General features: G+C 48.9%; 1 protein-coding gene across 2 annotated transcripts in view; it reads left to right on the forward strand.

Annotated features, from left to right (window-relative positions):
- The window catches only part of Elp3 (elongator acetyltransferase complex subunit 3), a 60,980-nt gene extending 56,247 nt beyond the window's left edge, over positions 1 to 4,733 (forward strand). For both annotated transcript variants that reach the window (XM_032918286.1, XM_032918285.1), the window contains one exon: positions 3,615 to 4,733. In XM_032918286.1, the coding sequence (XP_032774177.1) occupies positions 3,615 to 3,691 (77 nt within the window). In that variant the 3' untranslated portion in view covers positions 3,692 to 4,733. The remainder of the gene's footprint in view (positions 1 to 3,614) is intronic.
- Positions 4,734 to 20,772: the final 16,039 nt, after the last annotated feature.

A 20,772-nucleotide genomic window follows, 5' to 3' on the forward strand; every position in this document is an offset into this window, starting at 1 on the left:
TCCAGCTGGCCAAGAACAGGCACAGTACTGTGCCAGTTTGTCCTTCAGATTGGAGAAGTGGTCATGTCTTAACTGTAGGAATCAGGGTGCATAAGAAATGCAGGGGAAGGTGGAGTTTGGACCAGACGGCAGCTAGGCTCTCCTAGGACTCGAAGCTTCTCAGAGTCCAGGAGCTGTCTGGGGCTGCTGTGTGTTCCTTAGAACAAAGCTAAGCTGACCAAAGATGGTCCCAATGCAGCCAATGCCTCTCCCGACCTGGTCTCAAGAACCCAGTTCTATTTGAAGGAGTAGAGTCCCCAGGAGCAAGAGGCTCACTTGAAATCATTGCTGAGAAATGCTCCCGTGAGCTCCAGGAAAGTCCGAATGTTAACCACACACTTGGGAACTCACAGCCCTCCCCACCACTCACCTTCCTGGTTACCCAGGCTTATCTAGGCCTGGGTTATGTGAAAACACTGTGCAGCCGCAGACCTTAAAACTAGGCCACCATCTTGCTTTATGGGGAACATACACAGAAGCAGAATTATGTGCGTCTGGGCCTGAACGTAAGTAGATCTAGGGGATCATTTGGGATACCCCCAAGCAGAAAGTAAGGAGCCAAGCCTCAGGGTGAGTCAGCCACTATGGGAGCTGTATGATTGCTTGCAGGGTCAGTAGACCTGTGCCTCCACTTCTGGATGCTTGAGACCCTTACAGTGTAGATAAATCCATGGGAAATGGCTCCTCTCAGCCAGCAAAGTGGGGATCTGTAAGGTTCCAAAGAGTTGCCCTTCTCACCTGTGTGTAGTCCTCCCACCATCTGTGTGTAGTCCTCCCACCTTCTGTGTGTAGTCCTCCCACCTTCTGTGTGTAGTCCTCCCACCATCTGTGTGTAGTCCTCCCACCTTCTGTGTGTAGTCCTCCCACCATCTGTGTGTAGTCCTCCCACCATCTGTGTGTAGTCCTCCCACCTTCTGTGTGTAGACCTCCCACCTTCTGTGTGTAGTCCTCCCACCATCTGTGTGTAGTCCTCCCACCATCTGTGTGTAGTCCTCCCACCTTCTGTGTGTAGTCCTCCCACCATCTGTGTGTAGTCCTCCCACCTTCTGTGTGTAGTCCTCCCACCTTCTGTGTGTAGTCCTCCCACCATCTGTGTGTAGTCCTCCCACCTTCTGTGTGTAGTCCTCCCACCATCTGTGTGTAGTCCTCCCACCTTCTGTGTGTAGTCCTCCCACCTTCTGTGTGTAGTCCTCCCACCTTCTGTGTGTAGTCCTCCCACTATCTGGCTCACAGTGCCAACCCAGTTCTCATTTTCTACAGTGTCCTGCAGGAACACACTGCTCTGTGTGTATACAGCCTGAAAATAACAAGTGTATAATAGGTCCCCATACATTACCACATCTTGATTATGTGCTAGTCACTGTAATAACCCCAGTGACAGAAGCCATTGGCTTGAAGACCTGACACTCCAGGAGGGGAGGCAGAGACAGCGGTGTAGAGCATTCAGTACTGAAACAACGTCACAGTGATTAACGTCTGTTCTTCTAGCCAGAGGGGAGAGGTTTTAGTCCTCATAACTGGGAGTAGCCTCTGAAAGAAACCCACAGGGTCTCCAGTACCTGAGCTGGAACTGGAGGGCAATGAGCAAGGGCTGCAGAGGGGTGGCTGGTAGGCAGCATGGCAGGTCAGTAGGGTTAGCCTGTTCAGCCAGTTCTATCCTTTAATAGAAGGACCATATAGGCAGGAGGTAAAGCCAAAGTGTTAGGGTATAAAAGTCCTTACATTACATTTCAGGCAGGAACTCAATTTTTAGGACCTACCTGCCATTAGTAATCCTAGGCTCTGAGTTCAGGTTTCTTTCTGATGGCCTGACAGGTAGGTGGAATTGTTTCCTCTTGTCCTCACAAACGCATGTGGGTCACAGGGAAGAACACTGACTTCCTGCATAGGTCTTACCTGCTCTGGCTTTCACCAAAAGTGGTGCCACCTATAAAAAGGTCTTTTGTCTAGTGAGAGTGAGTGAGGCATAGAATTTGCTGTTCAGTTTCTGGTGAACAGTGTTCTAGAAGGAACTGGGCACAGGTGACCTCGTCTGTACCTGGATCACACTAGGTTGTCCTGATCCCAGCTTCTTAGCTGCCTCCACTCGGCCTTAGTTTCCTGACTCCTTCAGACAGTTTGAGCTCTTGAAACACTTTAATGTATGTATTAAAATAGCTGTGCCCCTGAGGTTTTGTAATGAGGTGTGACACGTATGTGGTAAAGTGAGGTACCAAGAAGGTGGCTTCATTAACAAGTGTAACCATTGCCTAGATCAGTAACAGCATTCTCAGCACCACGGGCCCTAAACCCCTTAGCACCTTCCAACTGCAACCATTATCTGACTAAATTTTGGAGTCTTTCCTATGCTGACTTTTGTGTAAATGGAATGTTTTAGATCTGGCTTCATCTGCACAGTTCTGAGAGAAATGTCTCCCCATGGATTCATATACCATAGCTGCTTTTTCACTGCTGTGTTATATTCCCCTGTGAGTATATCCAGCTACAGTCGATAGATACTTGAGTTCTCTCTCGTCTTGAAGTGTTAGAATCTTATAATCACTTGTTGGACATGGCATTTCTCTTTTCACTGAGCTAGATCTTGGAGTATGTCTGCGATCTAGAACTTGGGAAAATTGTCCTTTTGGAGGTCTGAGCCTTCCTGTTCTTGCTGAATCTGAGCTGTTGTCCATGCCCGATGTTCATGTCCATCATCTCCTTGTCCTGTGCCTGCCCATGTCAGACAGAAGTCGTAATACTAGCATGACTCACAGACATGTGCAAGACAGTCCTAGTGAGCTGCATCCATCCATCTGTCCTTCTGTCCTAATGCTTACAAGATTCTGAAGTGGGTAGAAACAGACAGTGTTCCTGAGAGTTTGGGTTGAAGCTGGTGTACTTACAACTGATATCTGAGGTTGAGGCCGCCTCGTGGGGCTGAGTCCTTACCCTGCATCATGTCGTAACTCCCAGTAGTGCCAGAACTGAGCTGAGCTGAAGGATACCAAGCTGGCATCCACAGAGAACCGGAGACCCCACCAGACCTTTCTCTTCACAAACTATGTGTTCCTGTGAGCCAGGGCCATCCCATCAAACCTACTTCCTGGCGACATCTAATGAAAGAAAGCTTTTTCCTGTGACCCTTTGTGTGCTCCCAGCGCCTCAGACCGTAGCCATGGTTAGCTGTGCTTGCTTTTACCTTACAGGCTACGTGTCAATCCCATTTCCCATCTGCCCTCTCATTCTCCACAAAACCCGTTGGAATACATGCCTCTCAGATGTGGAATCTCCTCTTCTTGTCCTGTGTGCCCTACTGCAGTGCTGAACATTGGTACATCTGTTGTGCCTACATGAATACGTGTGCCACATATCCTGGTCCTGTGTTAGCAGTCAGGAAAGGGCATTTCTCCCACACAGAAGAGTCTGTGTTCATAGAAGCCAGCGTAATAGAAGTGGGTCAAGTTTCAATGTGAAATTCAGTTTGGACAGTGGTACAGTCTGAATAAGAGGGCACGAGGTTGAGGGGTTCGTGGCTGACTTCTGAGGGCTACTAAGATTGAGCTGACTAGAGCTCTGGTACTTTGTTTCCCTTGCAGGAGTCGGCACAAGAAATTACTACCGAAAGATGGGCTACAGGTTGCAAGGCCCGTACATGGTAAAGAAGCTAAAATAAGACCACTACAGTCTACCTTCATGCAGCGTCCTCTGACAGAAATTCAGGTGGGGTCTCCTGAATACGCAGCGGAGGCTGAGAGGTAAATGGTCTGCACGCCCCTGGACAGTACTCTGCCCTCCCCTACGGCTGCCACTCACAACTCTGACCCCTGTGACAGAGGCCAAATTCACCCTCTTTATGTGTCCGTGGAGCCACTTCTGGTTTTGAGGCTTAAAGGATTTTAAATTCTGCATGAAGGCTGCAGGTGACCCATTTGGGCTCAGATGCTATGTAACCAGAGCAAATCAACTCCTTAGGCCATCATCACTTGTGATTGTCATCTGAGGGGCAGGCTCGGGAGAAGATTAGTTATATATCCACAGACAAAAGCCGGACTGTAGCGCAGACAAGCTGTCAGACGTGACTCTCTGCCCTTTAACCACGTGCACATTCACCCGGAGACGGAGAAGATGAGCTTTGCAGTGGGAGTCTCCGTGGCCCTGCCACGTCTTGAAATGGCCGTGTTTGGGGAAGGAAGAGCTATGGTAGTGGGTAGTGTTAAGCTTGATGCCGGCTGTCTCACCTGCCCTGAGCCAGGCCTCTCAGAGCCTTTCCTTTGTCTCATATCTGTGAAAGTCTGTGCGTCCATACCCCTGACACTGCAGGGCAGTGTGCACTATCTCATGTGTGCTGGGCTAGCTTGTGCCAGCCAGTTCATCTGTCCTGCGCATCATGGTCCAGGGTGCATAGCTAGAGCCTCATGGCCCTGGTCAGGACTAGTCCATCCTAGACACGTCTCTGCATGTTAATTCTGTGAGGTTGGTAGTGGTGATGGTGCTGCATGAAGAAGGTAGGAGTTAGGCTAGTGTGTGAAAGTGGGCCTGTCTGAGCATGGAGGGCCAGTGGGCTCTTCAGAGGCTTCTTCACCATCCAGCTTGTCCACTGAGGAGACCAGGCTCTGAGACAGCCTGCCTCGCCTGGGCATCTGTCATTTCCAGCAGTGTTTAGTGAAAGCTGTTCTCTAAAAGGTCTGAAAAATAAAGTCGTTGGCACAAAAGAAGAGTCGTTATGTGGTGCTTTTTTTCCCTCGTCCTGTAAATGTGATGGCATTTATCAGGAATTTACAGGTTTCGCTCCCCGGCCTGTGACACTGGCTGTCTCCCCCAGGTGCCATTTCCCATCTCATTATGCTGCTGAAAGCAAGTGGCAGCAGCTTCTTGGAGGGTGCACTGTGGCACTGCAGCCACTTTCCAAAAACGTAGTTCGGGGAATTTAGCTATTTCTTAGTTACATATTTCCCCCATAAAATAGAAAGGTGTTAAGTTGATGGAGCACACGCCCTATTACTGGAGTCGGTGTGTGCTGGGCCAGCAGAGGGCTAGGACTCCTACCCGCAGCACGCCTAGCACACATTCCTGGGTCTCCCTTGCTTATCTCTCACCCAGAGGATGAATAATCTTCAAATGAGTCAAATCTCATAACGAAGCTATCAAAAGGTAAACGTACAATGTTTTTAAAGGTGGCCACTTAAAGCAAGAATTTAAAACAAGGGACTGGAGAGATGGCTCCGTGGTTAAGAGCACTGACTGCTCTTCCCAAGGTCCTGAGTTCAAATCCCAGCAACCACATGGTGGCTCACAACCATCTGTAATGGGATCTGATACCCTCTATATAATAAATAAATAAATCTGTAAAAAAAAAATTTAAAACAAGACTGCCCAGGGCCTGTGACACCCAACCCTTCCCTCAGTGCCCAACTTGGACACTCGGCCTCACAATTCAAGGTTCCCATTCCCAGGTCTCCATCAGCCCACCTTGGCACACATCTCTGAAGGCTGCACAAGTCCACAGAAGGTGCTAAGCTTCACCGGGTGTCACAGCTCCTGACCTAGCTTCTCTTGTGACCTCCAGGGTTCCTGGCCTATGTAGCACTTGGCAACGTTGCCACTGTGACTTGTTTAGCCTTTGAGAGACCTCCGTTGTTCAGGCCAAGGCCACCTGAGGAAGATGAGCTGGCTTGCGCCTGCCACCTTGGCACAGGCCTGCCCGATCTGTGACTCGTTTCTTATCTGGACTGGACAGTTTGCCAATGGCTTGAGTGCACTCAGGTGGCTCTCCTGACTTCAGCTTTAGGGTTGAATCAAGCTGGGGACTAGGGTCACAGCTCAGAGAGTAAAACACTTGTACAAACCTGGCATCTCTGAGTTGTAAAAAAAACAAAAACAAAAAACCACAGTATGAAGTCATCTGTGGTGTCCTTCAGCTGTAACTCCATACTCCCACTGTGTTGGGAGACAGACAGGAATCACCCAGAAGCTCAGGTTAGCCAGCCTGGCATACCTAACCCAGCCGAGATCAGAGACCCTATCTCAACAAAGCGGATGGTGAGAACTCCAAGTTGTCCTCTGACCTCCACACGTGTTCATGGCATGCATGCACTGCACAACACACATGACCACACATTTAAAAACCGAGCTGTACCTAAAGCATGCCGAGTTTTTCCAGAGAGACACATCAGAGCTCATTGTCACAGCTTGTTTCTTTAATTTGGGAAAAAGTGAGTCCCTTTGCTGTTTCTCCTACTGAGCAAAATGTACTCAAAAATGCATTTTAATCAAGGTGGACAGGGTATTTTTTTAAGGTTATCACCCAATAAGAAACACAAACTTTGTCCTTGACTCACAGAGAGCCTGAGTTGCTGGGAGGAGCTAGGCAGGTCTGGAAATGGCTGAAGACCTTACAGAGCTCAGATCGAGCGAGTCTCCTCCACTTTTTGAGGTTTGCTTTTCCTGTGTAACATGAAATAAGCAGCCGTTTGCCACAGGACAGCATGGGTGTAGGATAAGGTCCTGCCTGTCATAGCAGCCAGGCATCGTGAGGTCAGTCACTGCACCGATGAAGCCCCATGGGTGCCTTGAACTAGGAAACCACAGTGGGAATAATTTGCCTCTCTCCAGTGGTGCTTACAAGGTTCGGATGAGCCCATGTTCTCCAAGCTCTTAGAACCACACCCGTGTGACAAGGCACAAGGACAAACAGCTGGCACTGTTAATACCTAGCAAGGAGCACTGTCATGCCTACATCCCCAGCAAGAAAGGTTCCTACGTGACACTAGACTCCAGTGTTTTGCTGGAAGTTCTCCACAGGTCACAAAGTAGTTTCTACATGTGTGTCCAGCATCCAGGCTGCCACCTCTGCTGTCCAGATGCACCCTCCCTTCCATTCACATGATCCCATAGGGGACACTAGAGGAGCAACAGAAGCATTTGAGAGTGCAGCTGTCACTCTGAGGGCTGTCGGGGAAGTAGCCAGGTGTGTGCTGTGCAACTGGCTGATGTGTCACACTGAGGAGCTCCTTGAGTGTGACAGCCTTTTGTGGTTAGAACATGCATATTTCTATGTTGTAGATGTAGACTGGCCACTTTGGTTGTGGGGAAAAAGTTGGGTGGCTGTGAATGAATTTACTTTGTAAGCCAAGGTAGAAAGAAAACCAAGTCATATTGAGTGCATTGCAGGGAACAGAGAGCTGGACAGTAACAAGGGTCCTCGGTGCAGTGTGGGGCAGGGGGCTACTGAGGTCTCCATTTTGAAAAAATGTTATACTTTGTGGTGGTTCGAATATGTTTGGCCCAGGGAGTGGCAATATTTGGAGGTGTGGCCTTGTTGGAGTGGGTATGGCCTTGTTGGAGTGGGTGTGTCACTATAGGTGTGGGCTTTAAGACCCTCATCCTAGCTGCCTGGAAGTCAGTACTCTGCTAGCACCTTCAGATGAAGATGTAGAACTCTCAGCTCCTCCTGCACCATGCCTGCCTGGATGCTGCCATGCTCCTGCCTTGATGGTAATGGACTGAACCTCTGACCCTGTAAGCCAGCCCCAGTTAAATGTTGTCTTTGTAAGAGTTGTCTTGGTCATGGTGTCTGTTCACAGCAGTAAAACCCAAACTAAAGACAAAATCTCCCCTCCAACTGAACTGCTCACTGGGAATGCTGGGAACAAGCAGGATGGCCCTGGTTTGCACCTGAACAAGGTTCCTAGTGACACAGGTGGTTCTCTCTCACATGGGACTCCCTGAAAGAGCCCCCTCAGGAGCAACCTCGGGCATATCAGTCTACAGAAGCATAAGATACCTCTAGGCACAGAGATATGACTCAGTGCTGGAGCATGTAAGTGTGGCCTGGGTTAGATCCCGACCACCACCCGAAACCTTCCTAATGCTGTGACCTTCAGTACAGTTGTAATCCACCCACCCACACACCCCAGCATAAAATTATTTTGTTGCTACTTCATAACTGCAATTTTGCTGGTATGAGCCATATTTGTAAATATCTGTTTCTGATGGTCTTGGGCCACCCCTGTGAAAGTGTCTTTGACCCCCAAAGGGGTCATGACACATGGATTGAGAATCGCTGACATACACCTTTGCTGCTCATAAATTGCCCAGCCTTGGGTCTTCTGTTACAGAACACAGAACAAACTGGGACGCGGTGCCATGATCTCTGTATGCTCCTCTTAAATCCTTTGGATTCTCACTAATACCTAGAAGTGGACATTAAACATGGGGCTGAATGGTTTTCCCCCAGCGGCTCTGCCACCACACTTTCCCACCGATGAGCCACCCTGTGAAGGTTATGGGGGGAGCCTGTCTAGAGTTTGGCCTTTTCCATTCCACAGTAAGCGTACATTCCATTGTGAACAATCCCATCAGACAAAATGTCAAGCGCCCTGTTCGCTGGAGGCACCAGAGCGTGAACATCCGTTATTGAGGTCGGAGGTGACCATACCTTGCCTCTCCCAGCCTGATGTAAGGTGCTGTAGGGAGGAAGAGTCCACACCAACTGAGGCCCTGAAGGGACAGCCCTCATCCTGTCTCAAGCCCCCCAGCCCCCTTGTCTGCACGATTGGAAACTGAGTTCCAGAGAGACTTGACAGTACTAGCAGCCACCTCCAGGCAAGCAGGACACAGGCTCTCATCACCTGGACCCCCTCTCCTACTCCTGGAAGAGCAACCTGGTGTGCAAACTGCTGGCCCACCCATGTTGACCTGAAGAGAGAAAATGAGAGGGAGATGGGCCTAAGGAGGTGTGTTGGGCAGCTGAGTCTGCTCGACAGGAATTGTCTCCCTCACAGAGGAGAACCTGCCACTCACAACAGGAAATCAGTTACTGAGACCCCAAAACTAGTCACAAAGGAGTTTGGTATGGAGGCAACACCCACCCGTGTGATCCATGATGGCTTTAGAATTGACAATAACAAGGGTTGAGTTAGAAAGGAGTTGGTCTGAAGTTTACGCTGGCCTGCCAGATGGCCCCCCTTCCCCCTGCCCAAACCCCACTTGGCACACTCTGTGCCATGAGTCCTTTGAAACGCTCCTCCATAAAGATTCGCACCAACAGAGGCAGCTGAGTGCAGCAGGTGGGAGGGAGGGAATGATGCGGAGAAGGCCGGGCTGTGAGGAGGTGGCCTCGTCAGAGAACCAGTTGTCTCGGGCTGAGGGACACTTCCAGGAACTGAATGCACATCTCCCTTTGCTCCCTCCCAGAGTACACAGGGGCCTGGTCTCCGTGTGAGGGAGCAGGTGGAGTCCAGAGCCTAGCACGGGCTGAGTCTCTGAATGGTGACATTTGTGTGCCCTCCATCCCCTCAGCCTGCGCAGTGAATAGCATTCATGTGAGTAATACTCGGTCTACTTTAAACTGAGAATCAATGACATAATACTGAATCGTTTGTTGTCTTAACAGTGTGTAACCCCAGTTGAAGGCTCAGGTTCACATGCAGATGAGATTTGGGATTTGATATTTCTTTCTTGGGGGAACTAGAGGGGCTGAAACTCCTGTCTGCCTTCACCTGGCATTGCAGTCGGTGAGGTTCTCAGCCTAGGAAAGTTTGGAATAAATGAGGAAAACTTCCCAGCATCACAGAGATTCCCACAAGACACAGAGAACATCTGTGTGTGACTGCTCAAAGTGTCCATCAAAGGCTGGGAAGCGGCTCAGTCCATAAGTGCCTGTCGCTCAATCACAGGATCCAAGTTCAAGTCTCAGGACCTAGATTAAAAGGTGCGGTGCGAGGATGATGTCTTCAATACCAGCTTCTGAAGCAGAGCACGGGTGGACCCATGGGGTGGCTATGCTGCAGGCCACAGTGAAACCCTGACAGAAGCAAGGTAGGCAGCTTCGGAAGATACTAAAGGTTGTTCTCTGGCTTCCACATGTACCTCACATGTGTGTGCGTGCGCACACAGGTACACCCCCACACTCACAAACACATGCCACCAACAAATAAAGTTCATGGCATTTGACATTTTGGATATTCGCCTGTGGGAGGCAGACATGGGCTTCCTTCACCTGAGGAGCTCAGCTCACCTGAGCAGAAAGGGCAGATCCACAGACTGAGGAAGGCTCGCACACTTAGACTGGACAGGAGATGAGCGGCCCTGTAGACATAATCAGGCTAGTGGTGTGACATTCTGCTAGGAGGGTGGTGGGCCCCAGAAACACTGTCTATAGATTCTTCTTAGCCTCAGTGTGATTTCTCAAAACAAAAGTCTTCAAGTGGTGAGAGAGACAGGCCTTTAGGGCTTGCTTGGGGGGGTGGGGGGGGGGTGCTGGCACCTATGAGCTGCCTTGGGAGGGTGACACTGTGATCTACAACTTGCTTCTGAATAGAGAGAGGCTAGTAAGGGAAGGCCAACTTCAGAGGCCTTCCTCACCCTACAGAACACTGTGCTTTGGGTATGGAGTTCTGAGCCCCACAAATGAGCTCCTACAAATGCACCGTGATTCCAATTTAAAATGAACAAGCATTGTGAGTGGAGTTTGGACTTTTATGATGAAAAAAAAAAATCCATGAGATTTTGATATCTGTAAACAATGCCTGGGTGTTAAAGAAAGGAGACTTTCATCATATTTAGAATGCTGATATATTGATTTATAAGGCTTGAGAAAAACTATTGGGAAACAGTTTGCTTACTGAAGTCATAAAAGCCCAGCCAAGCATCTCAAGTGCTTAAAAACAAGACCATGCATATAAAGGGAAAGGAATCAACTAGCGTGCTTTGAAGCAGTCAAGGAAATGTTGTTAACTACATTGAGGATGGGCCTGCTTTTTAACGCATGCTTAAACCCATGGCAAGCCTAAGGAAGGCTGGGAACCCCAGCACTGTAGGCTCCGGTGACAGTTACGCATCTCAGGCTAGCCACCTCCAGATAAAACCACATGACTTACCTGCTCCATGAAGGCTCAGACTGCACTCAGGTATGACCAGAACCGACCATAGCAAGAGAAAGTACAGAACGGAAGTGGTACCCTCGGTAAAGGAACCTGAAGCCCTCTGTGGGGAAGACCGGTGTTGTGGTTTCCATGTCCCAAAGACATGTGGCTAGATGGGTAGATGCTTTGTATGGTGATATGAGAGGCGATGGGACCTCCAAGTGGTACAAAACAGGGAAGCAAATGGGCAAAGGGGAGGTGGTGAGAGGGGAACCCCGCAGCGGGCAATGTCTTGAAGCCTGGTTTGCTAGACCTCAGCACAGGGGTGGGCATGGCAGGGTGTGCATGGCCAGCCACACAGAGTAGCACACACAAGACAGACCACGGGCTGGCCTTTTGTGGCAACTGCTCCAGCCTGGGCCTCAGCTGTTCCCCCTGATTCTGGATTCCATCAGGCACTCTGAGAAAGCTTGGAGGAAGACAGCAAGAACGGAAGGCTCTAGAGAAAATGCCATATTCTCCTGCGGTGGGATACAGAAACTCGGAGGTAGACGCTGAGCACCGGAAGTGCGGTGTGGACCGTGGCCCCTCCCCTCCCACCCCACTCCACTTTGTTAGCGTGCCTTTGGTGTCCTCACCTTAAATGTCGAAACAAGAAAGTTTTCTGTACTTTAAAACTCGATAGCAACCTGATGCTTAAAACCCTAGGGTCTGTCTCCTGGTTTTGGTTTTTGGTTCTCGTGGGCATCTGAGCCCAAGTATCCCAGCTCCTTCTGGTTTCTGTAACGTTACTAGCTATCACCCCGCTGCCTCCTCCCCTCATCTTCTCCCTCCTCTCTTCCTTTTTCTATTCTTCCTTTTCCTCCTCCCTTTTCTCCTCCTGCCCCTTGGCTTCCTTTTCCTCCTCCCCTTCCCTCTCTTCCTCTGCCCCCTCCTCCCCCTCTTCCTGTTCCTCATTACTTCTATCCCACTTCCCTTCCACATCATCAGGAGGTTGCCTTCCTTTCTACCTGGATGATGCCACCCTGAGATGAGTCGTCCATCTGTCAGTGACAGCTCTGTCCCCTCAGCACGAGTGTCAGTCACCCATTTCCAATTGCACATTTGACATTTCTACCGTAATGTCCTACTGTCACCTCAAAGTCATCTAAAATTAAGCTCTGCTCCCTCCGCCCCCACAAACTCACTGCCCTCTATGGCTCCCATTGCTGCTAATGGCTCTAACTTCCTCCTACCACCCAGTGCCCAAGTTCCAAGACTTCTCAGCTCTGCTGCTGCTTCGCCCTCCCTGAGTGGGTGGCCAGTTCCTGAACTCACATTTTCTCTGGCTTCTCACTTCAGCTTTTATTCCATTAGCTCTGCTCCTCCTCGCTGATCAGTTGCCCATTTCCTCTCACCTTTAAGATCCATCTTCTGGTAAGAGTAGTGAATGGCAACTGTATAACCTCGAATATGTCTTCACGTAGGCTCACACTCAGGCTGCACTAATCCTACCCAGCTCTCCCAGTCCCCTGTCCTCCTCTGTAAGGACAACTCAATCCAGCCCACTCACGCCTCTCGGGTCCCAGCTGAGCTCACCTTGACCTCTGCCTCCCCTGACCATACAGTTGTTCTTTGCAGGTGAAACTCATAGAGAAGGTGTAGCACATGGCTGCTGTCTGGAGTTATAAATTTTCACTATGTCAAACATGGAATCTCACCTTGGCTCCATAGTACATTTGATACCTGAGTTGCCGACGGCAGCCTCCCATCTCTCATTGGGTTTTGTCTTGCAATTTAATAATAACCCTTCCATTTCCTGTCCCCTCTTGGCAGGCATGCCCAAAACACTGGGTCCCACTGGAGCAGACATAAAGCCGTTCAAGATCATGGGAAGAATCTATGGAGTTGGGATGGAGTCTTATCTGCTCAAGTTGATTCGTACCCATCGATTTAGAAATGGTGGGTGTGAATCCCGCTAATGCATTTGTCAGGCCCCTTTCCTGTTAGCTGACAAGATGGCTACACTTGGGGGTGTTCCTTGGGAGCACGCACCCAGAGGCACATTCTCCCGCTGCATATATGTGAGTGACACCAACGGCTGCCACACCCTCAGTGTTGCCCAGAACCTCGGGGGTGCGTGGAGCCTCCTCTACTGAGGCACAGTGGCATTCAGGCATGGCTGTCAACAACAGACACACTTTCACCTCAAAGGGAAGAAGAGAGAGTTATTTTGAAAGCAAATATTCCCCTAAGTAACATGTTCTTTACTCCAGAAGTGGCTACGTGAGGTCTTCATCAGTTATGGAACAACGACAAAGGTCATAAATCAAAGTATTTCCCAAATACATGGGTGGAGGCCACAGGTAGGCAGGCTACAGCGAGGCAGGGGAAACCCTGCTCTAGGTCAGTACTTGGCACCAGCCAGCGTGGCTAAGAATCCATTGTAAGGTTTTAATGGTCGTGAGAATGTTATGTCAGACCCAGGGATGGGAAGTGGGTAGTAGCCGAGATGACTTACTCCGATTTACACTCTACTAACGTAGTGTCTAAGTCCAGTCATCTGGCCGTGTAGAACCTTTCGCACATGCTGCTTGGCTTCCTCCCTCCCCCTCCCTCCTCCCCTTCTTTCCTTTCTTCCATTCACACGGCACTGTGACGCATTAGGGCGGCAGGCTGCCGTCATATCAAAATGTAGTACATTCGTTCTTTCTTATGTTTATCTTACTCTTAGTGACCAAGAACCGTCTCCATCCCTTCCTTTGCTGTGAACACTGCTGATGTTCTCAGGATAGAACAGGGCCGTGGCCCTCAGGGCTCCGTCTTTTTATTTCCTGAGCGATTTCTTTCACTTAGATTTTGTGATCGTGGATGTCATTTGTCAAATTGGCAAGATCTCAAGTCACCTTGGACTCAAAGCTCTGGGTATGTTGGTGACGCATAGTCTAGATTAGAGTAACTAAGGAGGAAGACTCGTCCTACCCGTGGGCTTATTGACTGACAATGTGATCATCAGCCGCCCTCACCCATGGCCACGCCCTCCCCAGCAGGAGGCTTTTCTTCAAACCAGAAGCCAAAATACATCCTTTCTTGCTAAGCTGTTTTGGTTGGGTACTTTGTCTCCGCAATCAAAAAGCAGTTAATACCAATGTACATGGTACAGAATCCCAAAGACAACACAGTTTTATCATGGAAGGTCCCCTTCACGCTCGCCTATATGCCCTGTGTACCCCGACCTGCTCCCCGACCTGCTCATCTTCTCAGAACTGCTCAGTTCGTGGGAAAACAGTAACGTGTACAATCGTCGTGTGTTTTCGGACACTGTGCTGATCAACACCTAAGGACTGAGACTCATCCCGATAGCTGATTCGGGTGGTGCACACCTAACAGTGCAGTGCGCGGGAGGCTGAGGCTGGAAGATCTCAAGTTGGAGGCCAGCCTGGGCTATATATCCAAATGCTGCCTCAAGAGCCCAGCCACGTACCCAAGCAACATTCTGATTAAAAGTGTGTCTCCCTCCCAGCCCCATAAAATAAAAAACAAAGATCTCTCTCTCTCTCTCTCTCTCTCTCTCTCTCTCTCTCTGTCTCCCTAGGGCCCAGCCGCTAGTCTAAGGTCCCAGACTCGGCATAGGTATTCAATTGTCTGGCCTAAGAAGGACTGGTAAACCTTAGTCAAGATGGAGAGGGTAAAGATGGAGAAAGGACCCTGCAGAGAAACGTGGACTTGGTTAAATAAATCAAGCTGCTTTGCTAGCCACAGCCCACCATGGGACAGCCCCAAGCTCTCTTCTAGGTGCCACTCATCCAAGCCTCAGGGAGGGGCTCTGCCCTGGCTCAGCTGCTCTGGGTGTCATTAGCTCTGCAGAAGTAGGCTCATCTTGACCTCCCAGGTCCTGTTCTCTCCCAGGTGCTCTCCATTGCCTCTGCAGATGACTCACAGGGAAGGAGCCGTAAACCACTCACTCACCCAGAGCCGCTCCTGCAGCTGGGTGCCCTCTGTTGTGGCTGCCGTCCAGGGCAGTTTAGGTTCTGTTCGGTCACCTACCCAAAAAGCAACGCTAACCTTTTCTCTAACTCATGTGGCTGTCACTGATAAATGCCACTCCTCCCCTGGCTACTGACCAAGATTCGAAGAAAATTAGATTTAAAAAAAAAAAAAAGTAAAACGGATCTGGAGACTTGGGTGGGCTCAGCCCCTTGCTGTGTCCTCAGATAGAAAGAGTGGTTAATGTCCCTTCAACCGACATGCTAGGCAAAGAAGCAAAGCCTTTCTCTAACTGTCTGAAAACTGCTTCGGAGTGGTAATCGAACCCGGCGACTTGGGAAAGGCTCACGCAGGGGAAGCGCAAGTCCCCTTGAAGAGATGAGTGTTAAGAATGCCCAGCAATCCACACGCAAACAAACTAATCCAGACCTTCCACCCCCCACAAAAAAATGAGGTCTAAATGAATCACAGAACTATACACGAGACACAAAAGGAAGGCTGAGGAGATAACGCAGATAACCTTCACCACGCCACTGGCTTCCCAAGTACGTCAGCAAAAACACAGTCCACGCAGGAAATAATTGATAAGCTGGTCTTCGCTAAAATTAAAAACTTCTGGCCTGCCAAAGATAATGTCCAGATGATAATTCAAGATGGGAAGGAAACATTTTGCAGATAAAGAAAGGACTTAGGCCCAAACTCTACCAGCAGCAAGCAAAGGGAGAACCTCATTAAAATACAGGCGAAGTCCTGAGCAGACACCTCGCCAGACTGGATGTACGGATGGCAGATAAGCCCAGGAAAGAATGCTGAGCATCATGGGTCCCCTGGGAACTGCAAATGAGAAGAGCAGTGGGTGCCATCACATACCCGCGAGGACAGCCAGAATCCAAAACACAGACAGTAGCCGACCACGCGGGTGGGAAGCAACGGGAAGCTCGTTCGGGGCTGGCGGGAATGAAGAGGCTCTGTGTTAGAACATCACATGAACCGGGGAGACTGCATACGGTGGGAGTCTGACTCCGTGACACTGACAAGGGCACACAGGTCAAAGGAGATGTCAAAGTTACCAGCCGTGAGGGTTGGGAAGAATGAATGGGGCCATTAAAGAGAGTTGGCTGTTGTTATTGATGAGGAGGAGGAAGATGAGGATGAGGATGGTATGTGTAGGTGAGGGGGACAAGTACATCTGTGTGTGTGTGTGTGTGTGTATGTGTGTGTATGTGTGTGTGCGTGCGTGCGTGCGTGCGTGCGCGTGCGTATGTGTTTGAGTATTTTCAGAGAACAATTTAAAGGAGCTGGTTCTCTCACTCCACCCTGTGGGTCCTGGGAATTAAATTCAGGTCATCAGGTTTTGCAGCAGGCATCTTTACCAGCTAAGCCATCTCGCCTGCCCTGTTTGTCTTTCCAACAAAGATCCCAAGTGTCCACCCCTGGGATGGGTAGCCATAAAGAACTTTCCAATGGCAAGATGCTACCACATACTTGTGACTGTGGCCCAAATCCAAAACGTGAACAGGAACGATTGCTGGTAGGCATGAGCGGCAACAGGAAGCTAGAGGACGACTCAGTGTAAGAATGCTCCTGAGCAAGTGCTGCTGAGCCAGGGTGGGACCTGAGTTCAAGTCCCAGCACCCATGTAAAAAGTTAGCCATAGCTGTGCATGCCTGGACCACAGTACTGGGGTGGAGACAGATAGGTCTCAGGAACAGTACAGCTGTTCACCATGCAAATAGAGCATCCTCACTGTCTCGGTCCCATGAATGTGCATGTGCGTGTGCATGTGTGCGTGTGCGTGTGCGTGTGTGTGTGTGTGTGTGTGTGTGTGTGTGTGTGTGTGTGTGTGCATGTTCTACCCCAGTCTTTCGGTGCAAACCTTCAATGTGGGGCACAGTCTTTGTTTCTGAAAAGTTGACTCTTTCTTTACATTTCTTCCTGCTCTTCTGTCAGGCTCATGAGCCCCATTCTTGGTCTCAGGGTATAAACCTTCAACCCCAGGTTTTTTATTGAATTAGCAAATGCATTGGCCAGACTAAGGAAACCATGTGGAAGCAGAAGGTAAGACCCAGAGGTCACAACATGCTGTGCACAAGACGCAGGTAGGAGCCACTCCGTGTTCTGGGTTATGAGAACACATTGGTACTTCACTTTGTGAAAAAGCACTTGCACACACATACACACACATACACATACACACACATACACACACACATACACACACATATACACATACACACACAAACACACACACACACACACACACACACACACATACACACACACACACAAACACACACACACACACACACAAACACACACACACACATACACACACACACACACACACACACACACACACACACACACACACACACACAGAGTTAAGTAACCAATGTGTATATACTACTACTGTTTAACTATTTTAAGTTAACCTTTGATTTAGATGTAATCTAGACAGGGGCTCATGAGGAATTCAAAGGTGGTAACTATGGTGTACACCAAAACCCTGTACACCGAGAAAGGTGGTTTAAAAAAAACATAACATCACACCATGAATCTCAGAGACAAGACCGACCACCTGGCCAGAGGGACAAAACTAGACTGCGATGATTGACAGCCTCTGTAGCCCCTCCCTAGATAATTGGCCGGTTTAGGATAACAGACAGAGCTGGAGAAAATGAACCCACTGTCTTCTCAGACTGCCAGCCTGCTGATAAAGTGCAGTTTTAAAATTCAACTCCTGTCTCCGTTGATTGGCTCCTGCAACAGGTAGGAAGGGCTGAATTCTGGTTCCAAGGCCACGAGTCTTGTCTTCTTGGACACCTGGAGCCGAGGACTCCGATTCTAACCATATGTTTGAATCGCCTGGGCAGCTGTGTGAATCCTTATGATCAGAGAGATCAACCACACGGCCAAGGTGAGCAATGCAAACAAGGTGTCCATGGGAGAGAGACAGAGCCTCTGACGGCAGATATATGCATGTGAATAAAATCCACACAGGGTCACACACTCTTGTGCACATTGGTATGAGCCATGGCTATACACATGGCTGTTCACGTACACAGCACACGTTGAAACACTGATGGGCACACAGGGACAGAGAAGACTAGAAAACATGCCCCCTGGGTGTGTACCTTCAGACAGAATGCAAATACCTTACACCTCCCCCATGGTTCTCAGCACATGAATATTTATGAGCAAAGAGATGCAGCACAGTGTCAGCGCCGTTTCTTGGGTGACAGTTGCGTGCACGCCGCCGTCGCAGAGGTTTTTATTGCTCTGCTCTCTTGATGAATTTGTTGCTATGTGTAAAATCAGACCGAGTGCCTTGTGACTAATTAGCCTGAACCTACAAATCACTCAGATTCTGGAATGTAACCTACAACTGCGTCTATATTAATTTTTTTATTTTCTTTTGTAAAAACAGCTTTGCTGGGATGTCACTTAACTGCCATACAATTCCGTCATTGACTTGCACAGTCCGGTGGCTTTTAGTATATTCCAAGTGTGTGGCCTTCAGCACAATCCAGTTCAGCACAATCCAGTTCAGAAAACCCGTAGCCTTTAGCTCTTGTCCTAGTTTGCTTTCTGTTGCTATGATAAATACATGACAAGAAGCAACTTGGGGAGGAAAGGGTTTATTTAATCTCCCATTTCCAGGTCACAATCCATCGCCGAGAGAAGTCAGTGCAGACATTTGAAGGCAGAAATGTGGAGTGGAAACTATGTCAGGAAAGAAAAACAGGAAAAGGAAGCCGTGGAAGAGGAGGCTTACTGGTGCTGTGGTTTGCCCTGAAGTTATCTGTGTTCTGATGCTAATTCCACTGCCCCAAGGACAGCAGCCTAGTCACGCAGGGGACTTCACCAGAACCTTCTCCCCATAGAATTTGTAAAATACAGGTGAAGGCAGGTACAAGATAGAAGGAGGCCTGTCATTGGAGGAGAAGGAAGGATGGGCGGGAGAGAAGTTTGAAGGAAGAGGAGGAGATGAGAACAAAAAGGAAGAGACAGGAGGGAGAGGGGCGGGGGGAAGCCGTGGTAGGACAATGGAGGCTGAGGTAAAGATCTCGCTCTGTGTATTTACAGGTTGTTATCAATGTTCCTAAGGGATGGATGGTACCGGGCTTTGTATGTTTAAGAGGGCAATTATATCTTATCAATTGGGTCAAAGATTATTGTGTTGTGTGTTCTTTTATGTGAGGGTTTGAGTGTAGGAAAGTGTGCAGCAGCAGGAGACATTGGGCCACCGAACAGTTGGGATGAGTTTCTGCCAAGATATCTAGCAGATGTCTTGGGGCACCGCGGTGCTGGACCTAGCGAGGTAAAAGACAACTATATATTTTTTTTACTTTTCTATTTTTACAACAACATACTGGCTCACTCATTGGATCATATTCAGCTGACTTTCTTACACAGTCCAGGCCCACCTGCCTAAGGATGGTGCCGCCCACAGTAGGCTGGGCCCTCCCAGATCAATCACAAGACATCTCCCAGACACAGACCTAGTTGGTTGAGACAATCCTCAGTTGAGGTTTCCTCTGTGTGGACTCTAGGTGGTTGGAGTTAACAATAAAAATTAATGTGGAGAGTTAGTAACACACATCTCCCATGTCCGCTCTAGTCCTAAGCAGACACAGATCTAATTTCTGCCTCTATAGGTTTGACTAGTCTGGACATATTGTGTGGAATAGGTAGCAGGTGGTCTTTTTTTAACTGAGGTTTATCCACAATGGAACATACATCAGTACATAGGGTTAGTTTCCATTATATATCATATTGTTTAGTCATTTACCTGTCCACGAACATTTGGGCTTTGCCACCATTTAGCTATTATAAACAATGTTGCCATGAACATAGACATACAAGTATGTATTTCAATTCTGGGTATGCACCTAGGAGTGGAATTACTGCCTTACATGGAAATTCTGTAGTTGGCTTTTTGAAGAATCATCAAGCAGTTTTTCCATTAGGGCACATCCCCACCAGTGACCAATTCATGTTCTCCATGTCCTCACCAATACTTGTTCCTTCCCTTTTCCGGTAGGATAGCTGCAGCCATCTTGCTGATATAAGACCGCATCTCCCTTTAGCGTCAGTCTAAGGCACGGAGCATCTCTTCCGTGCTTCTCGACTTCTTCGGGGAAATGGCTATACAGGTCCTTCACCCGTTTCAGCCAGGCTCTTTGCTGTTCTTTGGTGGAGTTTATTCTTTTCTTTAGTAAGATTTTCAGCCCAATGGTCTTACGTCTGTTAGTAGGGTTCAGCCAAACAGGTTTTCCTGGTTAGGGTTACTATTGCTGAGATGAAACTCCATAGCCAAACAATTGGGGAAGAAAGGATTTATTTGGCATACTCTTCCACATTGCTGTTCATCACTGAAGAAATTCAGAAACGGGAGGAACCGGATACAGGAACTGATGCCCAGGCCATGAGGAATGCTGCTTACTGGCCTGTTCCCCATGGCTTGCTCAGCCTGCTTTCTTAGAGGACCTCAAACCACAGCCCAACAGTGGCACCATCCACAATGGAATGGGCCCTCCCCCATCAATCACTAAGTAAGAAAATGCCCCACAGCCTTGCCTACAGCCCTGTTTTATGGAGGCGTTTTCTTAATCGAGGTTCCTTCCTCTCAGATGACTTTAGCTTGTGTCACGTTGATATAAAACCAGCCAGCACAAAGTTAAAACTTCACAGCCCTAATGTCATAACTGAGTGACATGGACCCATCAAGTTTGGATCAGGGCTGCCACCCTGCTGTCCCTGACTGTGCAGTGAGCATGCACCATCTCTCATTCTTACGTCATTTGGAAACAGCATCCAGATAGATAATCACCCTGTGTGCCAGAGACCGGTGGAACTAGTCACTGCATAATCACTCCATGAATAGAGTCTGATGCCAGGGATAGTAGCTTTAATTTTACAA

The sequence above is a fragment of the Rattus rattus genome, chromosome 12, assembly GCF_011064425.1.
Source record: "Rattus rattus isolate New Zealand chromosome 12, Rrattus_CSIRO_v1, whole genome shotgun sequence".
Classification (NCBI taxonomy): domain Eukaryota; kingdom Metazoa; phylum Chordata; class Mammalia; order Rodentia; family Muridae; genus Rattus; species Rattus rattus.